Source organism: Mus caroli, unplaced genomic scaffold (genome assembly GCF_978045245.1).
Source record: "Mus caroli unplaced genomic scaffold, Mus_caroli_1 scaffold_6, whole genome shotgun sequence".
NCBI classification, from domain to species: domain Eukaryota; kingdom Metazoa; phylum Chordata; class Mammalia; order Rodentia; family Muridae; genus Mus; species Mus caroli.
In genome coordinates, this window is record NW_028227261.1 from 19,404,749 (window position 1) to 19,421,691 (window position 16,943).

Consider the following 16,943-nt stretch of genomic DNA (forward strand, 5'->3'; position numbering starts at 1 on the left):
CACCGCCTGGCTCCAACATTTTTATTTTTAATTTTTTAATTTTTATTTTTTTAACATTTATTTATTTATTATATGTAAGTACACTGTAGCTATCTTCAGACACTCCAGAAGAGGGAGTCAGATCTTGTTATGGATGGTTGTGAGCCACCATGTGGTTGCTGGGATTTGAACTCTGGACCTTCGGAAGAGCAGTCGGGTGCTCTTACCCACTGAGCCATCTCTCCAGCCCCCCAACATTTTTATATACATGGTGTGTGTGTGTGTGTGTGTGTGTATGTGTGTGTGTTTTGTCTCTGTGTGTGTCCATGGAGGACAGAAGGCTTCAGCTCTTCTAAAGCCAGAGTTACAGATGTTTGTAAACCACCGTACAGGTGCTCAGTTCTCCTGGAAGAGCAGAAAGTGCTCTTAACCACGGAGCCATCTCTCCATCCACCCACCACCCACCCCCATATTTATTTGTCTAAAATACAAAACATGCCCGCACTTCGGGATAGCCATTCTGTTATTTATCTCACCAAATCTATGACCTTGCCAATGAAATGGCTATCCTGATTCCCTGCTTGTTAAATGTCTGGTCTAGTAGTTTTTTCACTAAATGGGAATGCATGACTCTATTCTTCTTGTGGGGACCAGCTGGTGTCACCTTCTGTGCGAGACATTGTCTCACTCCTGTGGCCGGCTTACTACTCTTTTATCATGCGTTCTTTCGGCATTTTCCTTAAACAATAAATCATCTAGCTTTGTGTCATGCCTCCTGGGTCCAGCCATTCCTATGAAGGCCAGAGACAAGCTCTCCTTCATCCCTGTCTCCTGAAGCGTGGTGACAGACAAGCTAAAGGCCCCTTAAACATTTATGAGCTCACGGGTGAGGTAGCTTTGCCGCCGTGGCTTTGATTTCAGAAGTGTGGCCAGCCGCCAAGCCACGTCGTCTTCCCAGCCTCCAGGACACATGATTCTGGGACTCAAGGACTGTCTGATGGAATGTGACCTGATTTGTAACAGGACAGGGACTTAGTTTGTGAATTTCAGCCGTCGGCTAAGACCGCTCTCAGTTGAATCTTTGTTTCCCCAGTGACTTGCAAGAAGAGTTCATCTCTCCCTGCGGAGCCTGCCGACAAGTCATGAGAGAGGTAGGAGCCTGGTCTCTTCCTGGAAAGCATCCCTGAGGTCTCTTAGGGGTCACACCAGACTGCCAGTGTGGACAGTTACTGTCTGGGCTCTATACTGTGCTGGCTGACTCCCAGGACCTTCCTGGGTTCATGTGAGTCACTGGAAACAAGTCCTTCTTCCGGCATACACAAGGCTTCTGTTGTTGATGCCAGGCACTGAGTGAGCTAGCTCTGGGGACAGCGAAGCCAGACTTGCCCTCACTGAGCTTCAAGAAGCTGTGAGAAAATCCAGGAAGAGAATTCAGGGGACAGCGGGGCAGCAGGGACCTGAGAATGATAAACCCCAGCCCACAGGCCAATCCCAGCAAGTCTCTTGATTGTAGATAAGTCTGATGGGGCCACAGCTACTCCTAGTCTCTGCTGGGTGGACAGTAACCACTCCTGCCTTGTGGTAGCAGGGCTGAGCAGTTATAGGAAGACCACACAACCTGGAAAACCTGAAATACTTCCTATTTGGGCCTTTGCCAGCTGCTGTGCTAGGTGGCTCTCTTTTTGAAGGTGACATTCTAGTAGAACTATAACTCATGAAAAGAGAGTTTCACACTGGCCTAGATGTTTACTGTGTGAACGGTGGAAGGGCAAAGGGCGGTGGGTAGGGGAGCAGTGAGATGATAGGATCACAGGCAGAAGCTGGGCCTGGCTCACATGGCCATGGCACCCAGAGAACACAGAGCATGTTTATTCCCAAATAAAGGGAACTGAGGTATGCCCTTAGAAATGACGAAAATGACTAGTCTTATGTACTACGTATTTTACTACTGTTTTCAGAGAGTCGAGAAAACCAGGCATGGTGGCAAACCCCTGCAATCACAGAACTCCGGAGTTGGTGGGAGATTTCCTCCAAGTTTGAGACCAGCCTGGGCTCTGTAGCAAGTTCCAGGACAGCTGAAGCTATACAGGGAGATCCTGTCTCAAAACAAACAAAAGCAACAAGGTTGAAAAATGAGAGAGAACAGCCGGGCGTGGTGGCGCACGCCTTTAATCCCAGCACTCGGGAGGCAGAGGCAGGTGGATTTCTGAGTTCGAGGCCAGCCTGGGCTACAGAGTGAGTTCCAGGACAGCTTCGACTACACAGAGAAACCCTGTCTCGAAAAAAACAAAACAAAACAAAACAAAACAAAAAACCGAGAGACAGAGAGAGACAGAGACAGAGAGAGACAGAGAGAGACAGAGACAGAAAGAGAGAGGCAGAGAGAGACAGACAGACAGACAGAGAGACAGAGAGACTATAAAGGGGAAGCCAAGCAAGATATGAAGCAAGTGTTATTACTTATGTCTTATTTTTAATTGTGGGTGTGCACACACATGAGCGTGCAAGTGGGTGCCCGCCGTGCCAGTGTGGAGGTCAGAGTACACGGGTTTTTTTTTTTTGAGAGTCCATTATCTCCTTCTGCTGTGTTGGCTTCAGAGATCCAACTCAGATGACCAGGCTCGGCAGCAAGCACCCTTCCCGGCTGAGCCATCTTGCTGGCTCTGGCAAACTTTATAATGTGTACCAACTCGAGGCTTTGTTAAGTGTAAAGATGAAAGGGTGGGCTGGCTGGCTGACTTTGCTGTGCTGGGATGGGTGGAATCCAGGGCCCGGGGTGTGCTAGGCTGTACACTGAGCAGCATCCCAGCCCTGACCATGGGGTTTCTTTCAGGCCCAGTGGAGGGTGTTTTGTTTTTGTTTTGCAGGAGTGAAGTTGTTTTTGTTTGTTTGTTTGTTTTCCCAGACAGGGTTTCTCTATGTATCCCTGACTATCCTGAAACTCACTCTGTAGACCAGGCTGGACTTGAACTTAGAGATCTAACTGTCTGTCCCACGCCCAGCCCAGTGGGAGCTTTTGGTGTTAACACATGCATTAGGAGGATGTCAGGAGGAAGATGCCAAAGAAGTTCATGGCCTCTGTAGTCTCCCAAAATGAAAGCCACATGCCAGGGATGGCCCTTGAGCTGCAGCTTGCTCTGAGAACACTCGGAATCTGGCAGCTCCACCAGCCCCACACGAGCCCAGGAGAGAATCAGCCACCATCATTCCTATCTCCAGAAGCATCAAAGGAAACTGAGCAGCCCCTGAGGACGGGAGACCAGTGGCAGCCAAGGCTGTCTCCAGACTCCCTCGTTGCCTATGTGTCCTGTATGCATACCCTGAACCAAGTGTGCCGGGAAGGGGGGTAGGGGGTTTGCCACAAGGCAGCTTCATGCTGCCTGGTCTGTGAACATTCTTGCTTTTGGAACTGGTGTTGCTAGACAGGGCAGCTTGGCTTGTTCATCTGTTTTCTGCTTACCAGCTCTGCAGTTCACAGAACCCACTTCCCAAGGCAAGATGGAAAAGCCATCCCAGAGACATTTAATTCACACAGTGAATTTTAGTTCAGCGAGGGGCAGAGCAGGGGTGTCACCATAGCTGCCAGCATGGTGACGGTGCCTAAAGAAGCCACCAGCAAGTACCAAGTCTCTGGCTCCCAGGGCCTCAACTTGTTCCACTTGCTTAGGGCCATTTTTTTTTTAGATTAGATGCTGGCAAAGGAGTGGGAGCAAATGAAAAATCTGCAGGGGAGAAGGAAGCATAAAACCAAATGTGAACAGTGAGCGCTGAGGCCTAGGAGCCAGGGACCTGGCATCTAAACTCGCCTGCACCAAGATCACCCTCGCCCTCAGGCACAGCTTGCTAAACACGAAAATTCACCACCCTTGAAACCTTAATTCTGAAAAATCCCAAAGATTGATAGTGTCTGGTAACCGTGCCTGAGAGCGATTCAGACAGACACGTGGAAGAACAGGAGGCCGTGGACCAGCCTCGGCTGGCAGCCCACACATCAGTCACGATGCCACGGCCTCTGGGAACTGGGCTCCTACTAGACGCCAGGGTCTGTGAATCTCACCAAGCCTGCCAGGAAGAAGTCGGGTCTGTTGACTTCCTCTCTGTCACCGACTTAACTCCCCACCTACCCACCTCGCTGGTGGATAGGAAAGGGCTCCTATCACTAAAACACGTCGTCGTAGGTGAAGACAGAGAGCCCCAGAGGACCCAGATAGGGCGTGGGAGAAAGTTCTGGAGACATGCTCATCTCTGCTGATGTATTAGTTACCTTCCCACCGCTGTGACGAGACACCACGACCAAAGCAGTTGAAGTTTACTTGGGGCTAATGGTTCCAGAAGGTTGGGGTCCATAATGCAGGGACAGCAGATGAGAGACATGCTGACTGGAGCTGGAAGCTCACATCTGGAAGCTTCCTCACATCTGGAACAGTGAGCAGGAAACAGAGAGAGTGCTGGAAACCATGGATTTTGAAACCTTCCAGCGGCTCTTCCTCCAGCACACCCATATTCCCCAACCCTCCCCAAACAGGTTGGCCAACTGGGGACCAAGAATTCCATTGCTTTCAAACCACCACAGCTAATTGATAGCACTAAGTCTGTTTCTCCAATAGTGAAAGGAATGTAATGACAGCCACCACCTCCAGGGGGCGATAATGCTATGATGTCAACATAGTGTGTTGAGTGTCCTGAAAGAGACAAAGATTCCTTCTTGGAGGTACAAAGGGGGACCTGTAGGGGGCAGCAGGTGTTGGCTGTCATTTGTCATTGCAGAAGGAAGCTTAGCTCTGGGACATAGACTTTTAAAAAAGATTTAATTTTTAATTATGTCTGTGCCAAGATGTGCATTTTAAACACAGTTGCCCACGAAGGTCAGAGCATCAGATCTTCATGGAGCTGGAGTTAGAGGAAATCGTGGGTTTCCCAGTGTAGGGGTTGGAGATAAGCTCGGCTCCTCTGCAAGAGTTCTGAGTGCTCTTAACTGCCGAGCCGTCTCTGCAGCCCAAGGCACAGATATTTCAACAGGTGCTAGGAAGAGATTTCAGTGGTTAAACTCTTGCATATTTAACCCTCGAGGACCAGAGTTTGCATCCTTAGAAACCCACATCTGCCAGGTGATCTAGGCAGATGCCTGCAATTCCAGACTTGGAAGGCAGAGACAGGGGATCCCCACAGCAAAGTGGCTGGCTGGACTAGCCATATGGCCGAGCTCTGGGTTTGATGGAGAGACGCTGCCTCTGTGAATAAGGCAGAAGAGCCATGAAGGATGATTCGAGACCCAACCCTTGGGCTTCCACATGCATGTTTACCCATATGCGCCCCCCTCCCCACATGCATACACACACGTGTATACCACACATACATGAAAACAGAGAGAAGGTTTTTGGGGTTTTTTTTGTTTTTTGTTTTTTTCGAGACAGGGTTTCTCTGTGTAGCCTTGGCTGTCCTGTAACTCACTTTGTAGACCAGGCTGGCCTCGAACTCAGAGATCCACCTGACTCTGCCTCCCAAGTGCTGGGATTAAAGGCATCTGCCACCACACCTGGCAAAGGTATTATTTTTACAAAGCTCCTGGGAGCATCCTCCAAGGGGATGCTCATGGCCCATTGACAACAGGCCATGCACAGTGATGTTGGCCAGTGCTTTTCCACTGAGCTCTCCCCCAGGCTCTGTGAGCCAGGTACAATTATTGTTACTCCCATTTGACAGGTAAGGGAAACTGAGGCACAAAGAAAATAGTAGAGTCACATTCGAACCCGTACCTTCCATCTCCCTCAGTCCCACGGCCTCCCTCACACAACTTTGCCCTCTTTTCCAGTTTGGCACCGACTGGGCCGTGTACATGACCAAGCCGGATGGCACATTCGTAGTCAGGACGGTCCAGGAGCTGCTGCCGGCCTCGTTTGGACCTGAAGACCTGCAGAAGATTCAATGAAGGTTGAAGAATAGAATGTCTGCTGAATGTGCGAGCCCTACCTAAGGAACAGCTCTTGGAAGACTTCATAATGATGCTGTCTCTGGCTGGGCCTTGGGGACACTTGCCACATGGTTCCCAAATGGCTGGGCAAGGGTGACCTTGATTCACACACCACAGCCTTCCCTTGAGTGATGGAAGGTGCCACTCAACTAGGCCAAAGCCCACATCCTCTTGGGGACTCGGAGCACTCCGCTCCTTCTTCTCCCGAAGACCCAGGTGTTCCAGACCTGGTCTGCCTCCCTACCAGCCTTCTTAGGCTCTGTCGTGTGACTTTTCAGATTATAAATACCACAGCACGTGCTGTTTGAGAAGAACGTGTTTTTGTTCTTAGTCTGTGTATACAGTTCTCAGGGGTGGTTTGTCTCATGGGGCAGGCAGTCTTAGCTGGTTTCTTCTGGCAGAGGATGTGGGAGCTTCCCAGGGTGCCTCTCTAAGTGGCGTCTGAGATCCGAAGCTCCTTGCCTCTGCGTTCTTGGACGGGAGGCCCTTAGGCAAGGGTTTGATTACAGGAGCCCATTCACTATAGCTTGGACATGGGATGTGCCTCCAAGGTCCACGGACCGGACCGAGTGGGAGGAAGCTAGGTCACTGGGGATGTGTCCCTGAAGGATATGGAGGCTCCCAAGCTGTACCTCCTCTTCATCACTTCCCAGCTATGAGGTGAGCTGGTCTTGACCACGCACTCACACAGAGATGTGCGCTTCGACCGCCAGAGGCTCAAAGTTAATGGTGCCTGAGACCAGACCCTCCAAGACCACGAGCCCAGGTCAACCTTTCCTCTTGAGCTGGTTCTCACGGGTCTTTGTTACAGGACAGAAAGCTGACTGGCACACCATTGCTAGAGAGTAGTTTGGGCCCAGTAGAGACCTGGCGCCACCCCCTGCCACAGTGTAATGGGAAGTGTGGGTGCCCTCAGGACCTGCTCAGTGTCGCATGCTTTTGTGTTGTTGGTTGTAGGTGCTCAGTGGTTCTGGGAGCTGGCTGCCACCTCTGCTTTTAGATGATGGACAGAGTAACCGAGGGCTTTCAGCCATGGCCGAGCTTAGCATAGAATCGGGATCCCAGTGGGCATGGTGGGAAACGCCTCTGACCCTAAACAGCACTTAGGAAGCAGAGGCAGGCAGATCTCTGTGAGTTTGAGGCCAGCTGGGTTTACATAGGAAGTTTCAAGCCAGCCAAGGTGACATCAGACCGAGGCCCTGTCTCAACAGAAGGCGTCCCACAGTGACCTCACAGTGACCTGGACGCTGTGCACTCAGCTGAGGTTTTTGACATCTGCAAGCTCGCTGCGGTCTCCCTTAGCAAACCGGAGAGTGGTTTGGCTTTCCCTTTATCAATAAATACAGCAAAGATGAGGCCGGTTAAATCGCTTGCCCAAGGTCAAACAGCTAGCAGGTGGCAGAGTCAGATGTGAGTGGACGCCCTCTGATGCTGAGTGCTTTTTCTGACAGTCTACTGAGGGTCCTTCCCCTGTCAAATGTGCTGGATGCTGCAGAGAAAATAATGCAGAAGAAATAGAGTCTGTTCTTGAGGAATGCTCAGTAGGAGAGAGACAGGGAAGGAGAGAGGGAGGGAGGGGGAGAGGGAGGGAGAGGGAGAGAGGAGAAGAAAGATTTGATGCACAGGCATGCACACTGACCAGGGAGGGACTAGCTGTTTTATGCATTGATAAGCACATACGTGCGCATATACACATATGCAGAGAGAGAGAGAGAGAAAACAAACCTATCCCAACGAGGCTGTAAGACGAAGACTTCCCTGCTGCCTGTGGTTAAAAACATTGAGGCTGGAGATCAGGAGAGCACTTACCTGGCCTGTGTCCTAGGTTTCTTCTGTAAAACAGAACAAAACACAAAACAGCTCAGGAGCCTCAAGGACTCTTCAGCGTGGTCCCAAAGGGAGGGGAGAAGTTTGAAAAGAGGAACCGGAAGGAAAATAAGCAGAAATGTTAACATCAGCTAAAGCCCTGCTTACTGGGAATACAAAGGATTGGCTTTTTCTTTCTTTCTTTCTTTCTTTCTTTCTTTCTTTCTTTCTTTCTTTCTTTCTTTCTTTCTTTCTTTCTTTCTTTTTTTTTCATCTTTGTGTCTTTAACTCTTAATTATTAAATCAACAAAAGCTATATATCCTGGGGCGAGTTAACTGTGCTACCAGACAGAAGAACAGGTAAGGCCTAGCAACCCAGGAACCCCAACAATTCTTGTAATTGAGAACAGCAGGCATTTAAATCTACTCCTGACCAGGTTCCTATCCTGGAACACATGACCTCAGCACCCCACTAAGAGGACCATGACAACTGGTCACATAGCATAGAAACACAGAGTCCTTCATGCTAATGAGGGATCTAGATGGGCCCTGAGGGTTTAGCCAATAAACTTCCCCACTGTGAATAAACAGTTTGGACAAGCAAGTGTTGTCTCCTTCATCAAGGACTGCCATGTGCGTGCGTGTGTGTGTGTGTGTGTGTGTGTGTGTGTGTGTGTGTGTGTGTGTTGCGAGGGGGGGTGTCTCTGCACTCCTGTGCTCACCCTGAGCTAAGCTGGATTCCCCCCATCCCGGGGTCATCAGATCCCCCATCCCTCTTCCCAACTCCTTGTGGTCCTCAGTGGAGTCTGGAGACACAAGAGGATTTGAGCCCAGTTCTCAACTCTTTGAGGTTCCCAGAGGTATCTGGGTGCACAGAAGTTTGAGAACCACAGCCTCCATCACAGCCCCTGCCGTTTCTGACCCAGAGGAACATAGGCTGGGGTTGCTAGCTTCAGCTGTGTTTTGCCTCCCCAGAGCAGCATGTTGGTATCCCACAATCCCTGTACCACAGAAACATAGCACAAGCACGGGACAAGGCAGTTCATGAAAGCAGGCAGAGGCAGACATTACTCAGCAGAAGCTTCTAGAAATTAGCTGAGCAGTATCCCCTAGGAAGAGCTGTAGTTATTGGCCCAAGAGAAGCTGTGCTGTTAAAACCAAAGCATTTGACTTGGCAGCCGGGCTATGCAGGACATAGGCTGACAAGTGGAGTTTCCAGAGCCCCACATGCTCTGTCGTTCAGGGTGTCTGTGTCATCAGAACCCTAAGGCGCAGACCCAGATTCTGATGGAAATAAATAGAAGCACGGGAGCCTCCTCGGCTCCTGCCAGCTGCTGCCGATGCCTCCTTCAGTCCCCTGATGCTCTAGGATTTTCCCTGAGCACAAACAAGGTCACAACTACAATGACAGACGTTAGCAGTCTGACATTAGAGGTACACAGTGCCTGTGTCTCAGATGAAAGCCACTGTTCATGAACAAGTAGCTGGGCGTAGCTGTGTAGGCCTGGAATCTCAGCTACTTGGAGATTAAGGTAGGAGGAATGTGAGTTCAAGGCCAGTCTGGGTTACTTTTGATTGAAAGCCAGCCTGGGCAATTTAGCAAGCCTCTGTCTAAAAAGGAAAGGTTGTTGGGGCTAAAGACTCAGCGGTTAAGAGCATTTAGCATTTACTGCTCATGGAGAGGACGGGGGTTCAGTTCCCAGCACCTACATTAGATGGTTCACAATTGCCTCTAACCCCGATTCAAGGGATCCTACCCTCTTTCCTGGCCTTCACAGGCATCTACACACATGTGACGCACATAATGTCACACAGGAACACACAAATGTTCAGAAATCAAAGTAAATACATAAGAAGTAATGAGGCAGGTGGAGCTCTGTGAGTTTGAGGCCAGCCTTGTTTACAAAGTGAGTTCCAGGACAGCCAGGGCTACACAGTGAAACCCTGTCTCAAAAAACAATAAATAGTGGCACAAATAAATGGTGGCACATGCCTTTAATCCCAGGACTCAGGGTGTAGAGGCAGGACACTGTATGTTGCCCAGAGAGATTCTACAGATCGAGTTCCAGGACAGTCACGGGTCTGTTACATGGAGAAATCCTGTCTCAAAAATAAAATAAAATAAAATAAAAACCAAAAAAAAAATTTTTTAAAGGACTGGGGGAGGACATAACCCGGTGGCGGAGGTCATACTTTGCGTGTGTGAGAGTTCAAAACTCTGCAAGTATCAGCTCCCTACAACTCCATGAAAAGCACTCTTCGATGTAGAGGCTCGGGACAGCAGGCATATATTGTCTCCGTTTCTCTGGACCAGCATCCTCAGCTCTCTTGAAAGGCTTCAGAGAAGGCGAGAGCCTGGGCTACCATCTCATCTGAGAAGTTGTGAGGTCCCGGTCTTCTGCAAAGCTGATGTGCACAGCTGATGACAGGAGTTGGCTCCCCAGGAGCTGCTGTTGGGACCGGGTTCGTTGCTCTCATGGGTCAGTCCAGAGCATGGCAGCTGGGTCATCTCAGAGTAAGCAAGAGAGAGGAGCTGAACGGCACAGACAGCAGAATCTCTCTGTGGGCAGCATACTGTGTACTTCCAAGGCACTGTGACAGGAACGCCTGGTCACAACCTAAAGGAGAAAGGGTGTGTTGGCTCCTGATCTCAGAGGTTGAGCACTCTGTGCCAAGGAGGACCTAGTGAAGGTGAGTTTATTGACTTGTAGTGGTCGGGAAGCAGAGACAGGCTAAGCTCCTCCTCCTTGGCTGGCTTCCTCCTTCCCGCCAAGCCCAAGGTGTCACTCAAGTTCAAGGTGAGTCTTCTCTCATCCGAGAGGAGCTTCACCTGTCTCCGAGGTGCTTCTAAACCCAGTCGAGTTGGCAAGTGAAGATTAATCACACATCCAACCACGTTCCCACGTTCTGTTCTAGATGCACGTCCCTGAGGTAGAGTCCCTGCCTTTTGTGCTCACACGGGGCCATAAATACCAGGGCCTGGGCATTCTAAAAATACAGGTGTTGAGATGGATGTGGGCAAGGAAAAGGAAGGGAGACAAGAATAGAACATCAATAGTAGGAGGGCCAGAAGAAGCGAGCATGGCAGGCCCTGTGGGGGAGTTGGACCTGACTCCCAAGGACACCTTCAGGTCCAAGGGAGGGAGGCTGGGGCATGGCCACCTTTGCACCTGAAACAGCGTCCTCTTCTAAATCAAGAATTCCAGGCCGGGTGTAGTGGCACATGCCTTTAATCCCAGCACTTGGGAGGCAGAGGCAGGCGGATTTCTGAGTTCGAGGCCAGCCTGGTCTACAAAGTGAGTTCCAGGACAGCCAGGGCTACACAGAGAAACCCTGTCTCAAAAAGACAAAAAAAAAAAAAAAAAAAAAAAAAACCAAACAAACAAGAATTCCAGGGACAGGGGTGTGGCTTGTCAGTAGAAAGATTACCTGCCTGATGGTTTGTGTATGCTTAGCCCAGGGAGTGGCACTATTTGGAGGTGTGGCCTTGTTAGAGTAGGTGTGTCACTGTGCTGGTGGGCTTTAAGATCCTCACCCTAGATGTCTGGAAGCCAGTCTTCCACTAGCAGCCTTTGGTTGAAGATATTGAATTCTCAGCTCTGCCTGTACTGTGCCTGCCTGGATGCTGTCTTGACAATAATGGACTGAATCTCTGAACCTGTAAGCCAGCCCCAATTACACGTTGTCTTGGTAAGAGTTGTCTTGGTCATGGAGTCTGTTCAGAGCAGTAAAACCCTAACAAGACAACCTATGAGCACCAGTTCTGGATTCCACCATCAGAGCCACAGAGAGCAGTTGTGGCAATGCCTGTATGCTTGGCACTGCAGAGGTAGAAGCTGGAGGATCAGATGTTCAAAGTCACCCTCCACTAAGTATGCAATCTGAGGTCTGCATGGGCTACTTGAAACTCTGTTTCAAGAAAATAAAATGGGGTTGAGGCAAAGCATCAGAGATGTAGGGGGAAATGGATAATTAGCACAAAAGTACAATGTCACCACCTCTGGGCTGGAGGCTCAGCTTGGGGAGACTTGGGACAAGAGATGGATGCCACTTCATCATGTTTTAGCAGAGAAAAGCTACTGAAGGCTTACATTCCCAGAAGACTTTCAGACAAGGACTGGGGACCCAGAAGGCTTTGTGTTAGGTGCTGGGGAAGCTAGGTTCAAACACTACAGCCCCCCTTCTTAAAGAACTCACCTGCTACAGGGGGAGAGAAGAAGAGATTCTGGTCCATTCTAGAAAAAGCCAGGGAAGGCTTCCTGTGCCTCCAGTATGAATGGAGACTTGTAGAGTTAGATCAGACCATTGGGATGAGTGAGGTGACTGGGGTCATGGCAAGCGACCCCTGTATTGTTGGACCCTAAAGGGAAAGACAGGGGACAGAGACACGCTGAGATGGATAGTGAAGAATGTTCTGTGCCCAGCCAAGGAGCTTGGACATTGTCCTAAGACCACTAAACTGGGACCAAGAGCCTCTGTGTGTCTGTGTGACTTTGCAGTAGGTAGCACAGTTGTGTTTACTCTGTGAGTTGTCACTACAGAGCAGCAGAAACCCAACAGCACAAACCACACATGGCTGACCCAATGTCTCCACCTGACGTCTCCCTGTGTCACTGCCCGTCATGTTTCTGTCCCTCTTGGCCCAGGCACGACAGTGATGCTTCCTATCTCTGTCCCCATGGAAATGGCACTCTCTGTCCTCTGTGTTCTGATGGTAACCCAGTCAAGGGGTCTGGCCTCAGCCTTGCTCTGTCAGGAGTGGCAGCAACCAGCCCCACCACCCTCCACCCTCCAGCTCTGCTGGCGTTCACAGATCAGATAGCATTCCTGAAATGGGCTATGGTTAGAGGACATTGCTGCTTTGGGAAAAATGTGTCCATCTCCTCCAGGAGGAGACAGAGCAGTGAGGTGATGAGCCGGTGCCAAGGGATGCTAGCCAGAAAGGACAGGACGAATGCACTCAGAGGCTCTTTTCTCACTCTCGCCTCTTCCAGTTACATCAGCATCAGCTTTTCTCCTCACATCCTATGGGAGAAGGTTAAACGACGCTGCTAAGGAAGATTATATACTTTACCAAAAGTCTGGTGTCTGTGTGCATGGAGGGAGAGGACTGTGCAGAGACAGAGATGCCCACAGCAGGAAGGTAGAGCGGGCATGGGTCCCGTGGCCTGCCCAGCACCCCTCTGTCTTTTCATTTCTGCTTCCGAGCAGATCAAAGCTTATCCAGAACACGGCTGCTGTTTCATGTGCTCTGGATGAAAGGTTCTCCCGTATAGAACATTAAACTTGCAGGGTACGTGACGTGGGACTCTCAGCAGAAGGCCATATCCCACGTCCCCACTTTGACCTTCATGAGTACCAATGCCAAGCTGGGAGACAGTGTAGGGGGGACTATCTGCCCGCTGAGACAGTTGGTGTCACAGAGAGGTTTCCCTCATAGGACAGATGGGGCTGGGGAGATAGCTTGTTGAGTAAAGTATTTACTGCACGGGCATGAAGCCTTGAGTTCAAATCCCCAACGCCCACATAAAGCTGGGGGCAACGGTGAATGTCTGTAAGCCCAGCATTGAAGTGATGGAATAGGGACAGTCCATAAGCGGAGCATTGGGAGTGACAAAGTAGGGACAATCTGTAAGCCCAGCATTGGAGTGACTGGGTAGGAACAGGCAGATCCCCAGATCTCACTGGTCAGTCACTCCGGGCAAATGGGTGTGCTTCAGTTCGGTGAGGAACCATGTCTCAAAAACAGACAAACGAGTAAGTAAATAAATGCAGGCAGGAACAGAGGAAGACGGGTGATGTTGCCCTCTGGTCTCTACGTGCACGTTATGTGCATACAGGGACACATACCTCCTCATAAATTAAAAAAGGAAAAAACAGAAGAGGAGGGGTGGGAAGGGGTGGAAAGAAAGGTACCTCCTAGACCCCTGTGAGAGACAGGTGAGAGCACAGAGGCCTCCATCCCTGCCAGAAGCTCTGTGTGCAGACATCACTTGCCTGCCCTTTCTATAAGATGTCTGCCCAGGAATCGGGCTTCATGCTGTGCTCGGCTCAGACCTGTCAGAAGTAACTAAGGCTTTTCTACAGAAAAAGACGTGAACACATCCAATTTACAGCAGCAGGTTAATTAACATCAGGCTGGAGATTCCATTGCCGGCGGGCTGGTTATGTATCACAGTCTAGCGAGACTGCCTGCGATTTAGGAGAACAAATCCCGAGGCTTATAGCAAACTCGCTCCTGCGCTCCAGATTCCGCTCAGTGCCCTCATCACAAGCCTCACCGCTGAAGGATTTATGTTACAGGAGATTAGAGAACACATCCTGCCGGGGATGGGGCTTAGCGGGTAGACGCTAACCTATCACAGGTGAAACCTGGGATTCCATCTCCAGTGCTGTGTACCGAGACTGGGTGTGGCAGAGCATATGTAATCCTGTAATCCTGGCATTGGGGAGGTGGAGGGGGTAAGAGGAGCTAGAGGTCCAAATTCATCTTCAGCTACCGAACGAGTTTCAGATTGGCTTGGGCTACGTGAGACCCTGTCTCAGAATACTCACCACAAAATGTTCATTGAAATATTATACTCAGGATAAGCAGTGGTGGTGTGTGCTTTTAATCCCAGACAGGGGCAGGGAAATCTTTGTTGAGTTCAAGGCCAGCCAGTCTACAAAGATGGTTTGGGACAGCCAGGGCTATATAGAGAAGCCCTGCCCACCCACCCCACCCCCGCAAAAAACAGAAAGGAAGGAAGATTGTATTCAGGGGTCTGGGATTCTGTGGTAAAGCGTGTTGTGGGGTAGGACAGAAAACTGCACTGTGCATCTCCAGGTGTACAGTGAGTGAAATGAATTTTCGTTGTTGTCGAGACAGGGTTTCTCTGTCGTCCTGGTAGCTCAGGAACTCGCTCTGTAGACCAGGCTGGCCTCGAACTCAGAGAACCACCTGCCTCTGCCTCCTGAGTGCTGGGATTAAAGGTGTGTGTCACCACTGCCCTGATGCAGTAAATCTCCAACCCAAATAAGCCTGCGCAATGAAAACACAACTCAATTAATATGTACAGGCTGTGTGCCTAGATTGGGCAGATCTACCACTACTATATTCCCCAGCTAGGAGATCCCTTATAGCTTATTGCGGTTTCTACAGGCCAAGTGATTTTTGCTCCATTTTCCTTCCACCTCCTCCTCTCCTCGTTCTCCCCAAAACTTTTCAGCTCCACCTTCCCTTCCACTGCTCAACCGTCAGCTCTAGCCTTTATTTTACAAGTTAGAATGGGGAGAAGGCTCACAGAGAGTCACCTGGGTCTGTGATCCACTCCTCACCCCAGGCAGCCCCTCCTGGGGAAGCAAAATTAGCATCAAGATACAAACAGAACGAGGGCCATCCACAGCACTGCCCGGTGAGAAAAATGGATTTTTTATCACGTGAACATATAGATCTTGAATGAGGTCACGAGCATCCAGAAGTCCCTTCACATTCCTCTGGTAACTGTCTACCCAAGGGACCTCAGGGCCATGGCCCTTAACACTAGAGATCTGTCTCACTACTTGCCTTCGTACAGTATGTAAATGGGAGAACATCTATCCTTTTTTTCTTTTTTTCTTTTTTTGGTTTTTCGAGATATCTGAGTTCGAGGCCAGCCTGGTCTACAAAGTGAGTTCCAGGACAGCCAAGGCTACACAGAGAAACCCTGTCTCAAAAAACTCTATCTTCTACTGGACACACACACACAAACACACACACACACACACAAATGGAGCAGAAGATAAGAGACTTTAGGAGAAAATATAAAATGGCTATTTGCTGACAATTGGTGAAGCTGGATTGAAGTGGAAACTTAAGGGTTCTTTGGAAAGTCAGTTGTGTTGGATGGTGTTTCTCTGAGGCAAACAAATGAAGAAACATTTGCTGAAGTGGACACAGGTGAAGGCTAAGAAAGGCTTGTGAGGGAACATTTTCCTGAAGCAGACACAGATAAAAGGATGTTCTGCTAAAGCAAGCATGTGAAAGTGCACGTGACGAAGGATTCTTTGCTAACAACACACATGTATTGGTCCTCCTTACATCACAACACACATGTATTGGTCCGCCTTACATCACAGAGTTGAGCTCCATTTGTCGGAACTCCACAGAGAGAAACGCACCAAAACCACTTCTGATGGTGTGCTGCAGTTTCTCCTTCCTCTTCAGTTAAGATTTACTTATTTATTTTATATATTCATCATTGCTCTCTTCAGACACACCAGAGGAGGGCATCAGACTCCACTGCAGATGGTTGTGAGCCACCATGTGGTTGCTGGGAATTGAACTCCGGACCTCTGGAAGAACAGTTACTGCTCTTAACCACTGAGCCATCTCTCTGGCCCATGCTGCAGTTTCTTGCAGCTTCCCGGGACTCAGGATGATTGGCGGAGTGATGTCAGTTGAGACAGACACATGTGCTGAGACAAGACACGTGGCAGGCATGTAATGTTTGGAGGGCATATAAATAGGACTTCACAGACAAGGACAAAGGAGGAGTTAGCTTATAAAGCTACCTGTGCAATGCTTGGTGGTCTCTGAGTCTTCCCATCTCTGAGAGAGGCACAGATGAGAACTTCTGGTGTCCCCTCCTGTCCCTCCTGCTGACTTGTGCCAAGGCTGAGGCCTGGCTGTCTCTGCTAGGCAGTGCCACCATTGCTGATTCGTGTTTGCTATCCTGACTCTACCGAACTGGACTGTTCTGTATCCGTGAAGTGTTTGCGAGTGGATCAAGCTGCCACTGCTGACCTGTGAACTGAACTGCCGATTTCCAGACAACACAGATGGAGTTGCTCCAAAGAACCTTTCTAAACAGGTCCACTTCCTTTCTTTCCCACTACTTCTGGTGGGTAGTGGGTTAAAAGAGAGGTTAAAGCATTTAAGAACCATCATTAAAAATAGGCTTTGGGCCAGGCGTGGTGGCTCACGCCTTTAATCCCAGCACTCGGGAGGCAGAGGCAGGCGGATTTCTGAGTTCGAGGCCAGCCTGGTCTACAGAGTGAGTTCCAGGACAGCCAAGGCTACACAGAGAAACCCTGTCTCAAAAAAAAAAAAAAAAAAAAAAAGGCTTTGAAGGCTGGGCAGTGGTGGCACATGCCTTTAATCCTGCGTTCCAAGAGAGCCAGGGCTACACAGAGAAACCCTGTCTCAAAAATAGGCTTTGAAAAAAAT

The 16,943-nt window shown here is 49.7% G+C and overlaps 1 protein-coding gene across 1 annotated transcript in view; it reads left to right on the plus strand.

The window, feature by feature from the left end:
* Positions 1 to 6,264, plus strand: part of Cda (cytidine deaminase) — a 29,611-nt gene extending 23,347 nt beyond the window's left edge. Inside the window, exons 3-4 of the mRNA XM_021161185.3 lie at positions 1,073 to 1,130; positions 5,792 to 6,264. Of these exons, the coding sequence (XP_021016844.1) occupies positions 1,073 to 1,130; positions 5,792 to 5,908 (175 nt within the window). The 3' untranslated portion in view covers positions 5,909 to 6,264. The remainder of the gene's footprint in view (positions 1 to 1,072; positions 1,131 to 5,791) is intronic.
* Positions 6,265 to 16,943: the final 10,679 nt, after the last annotated feature.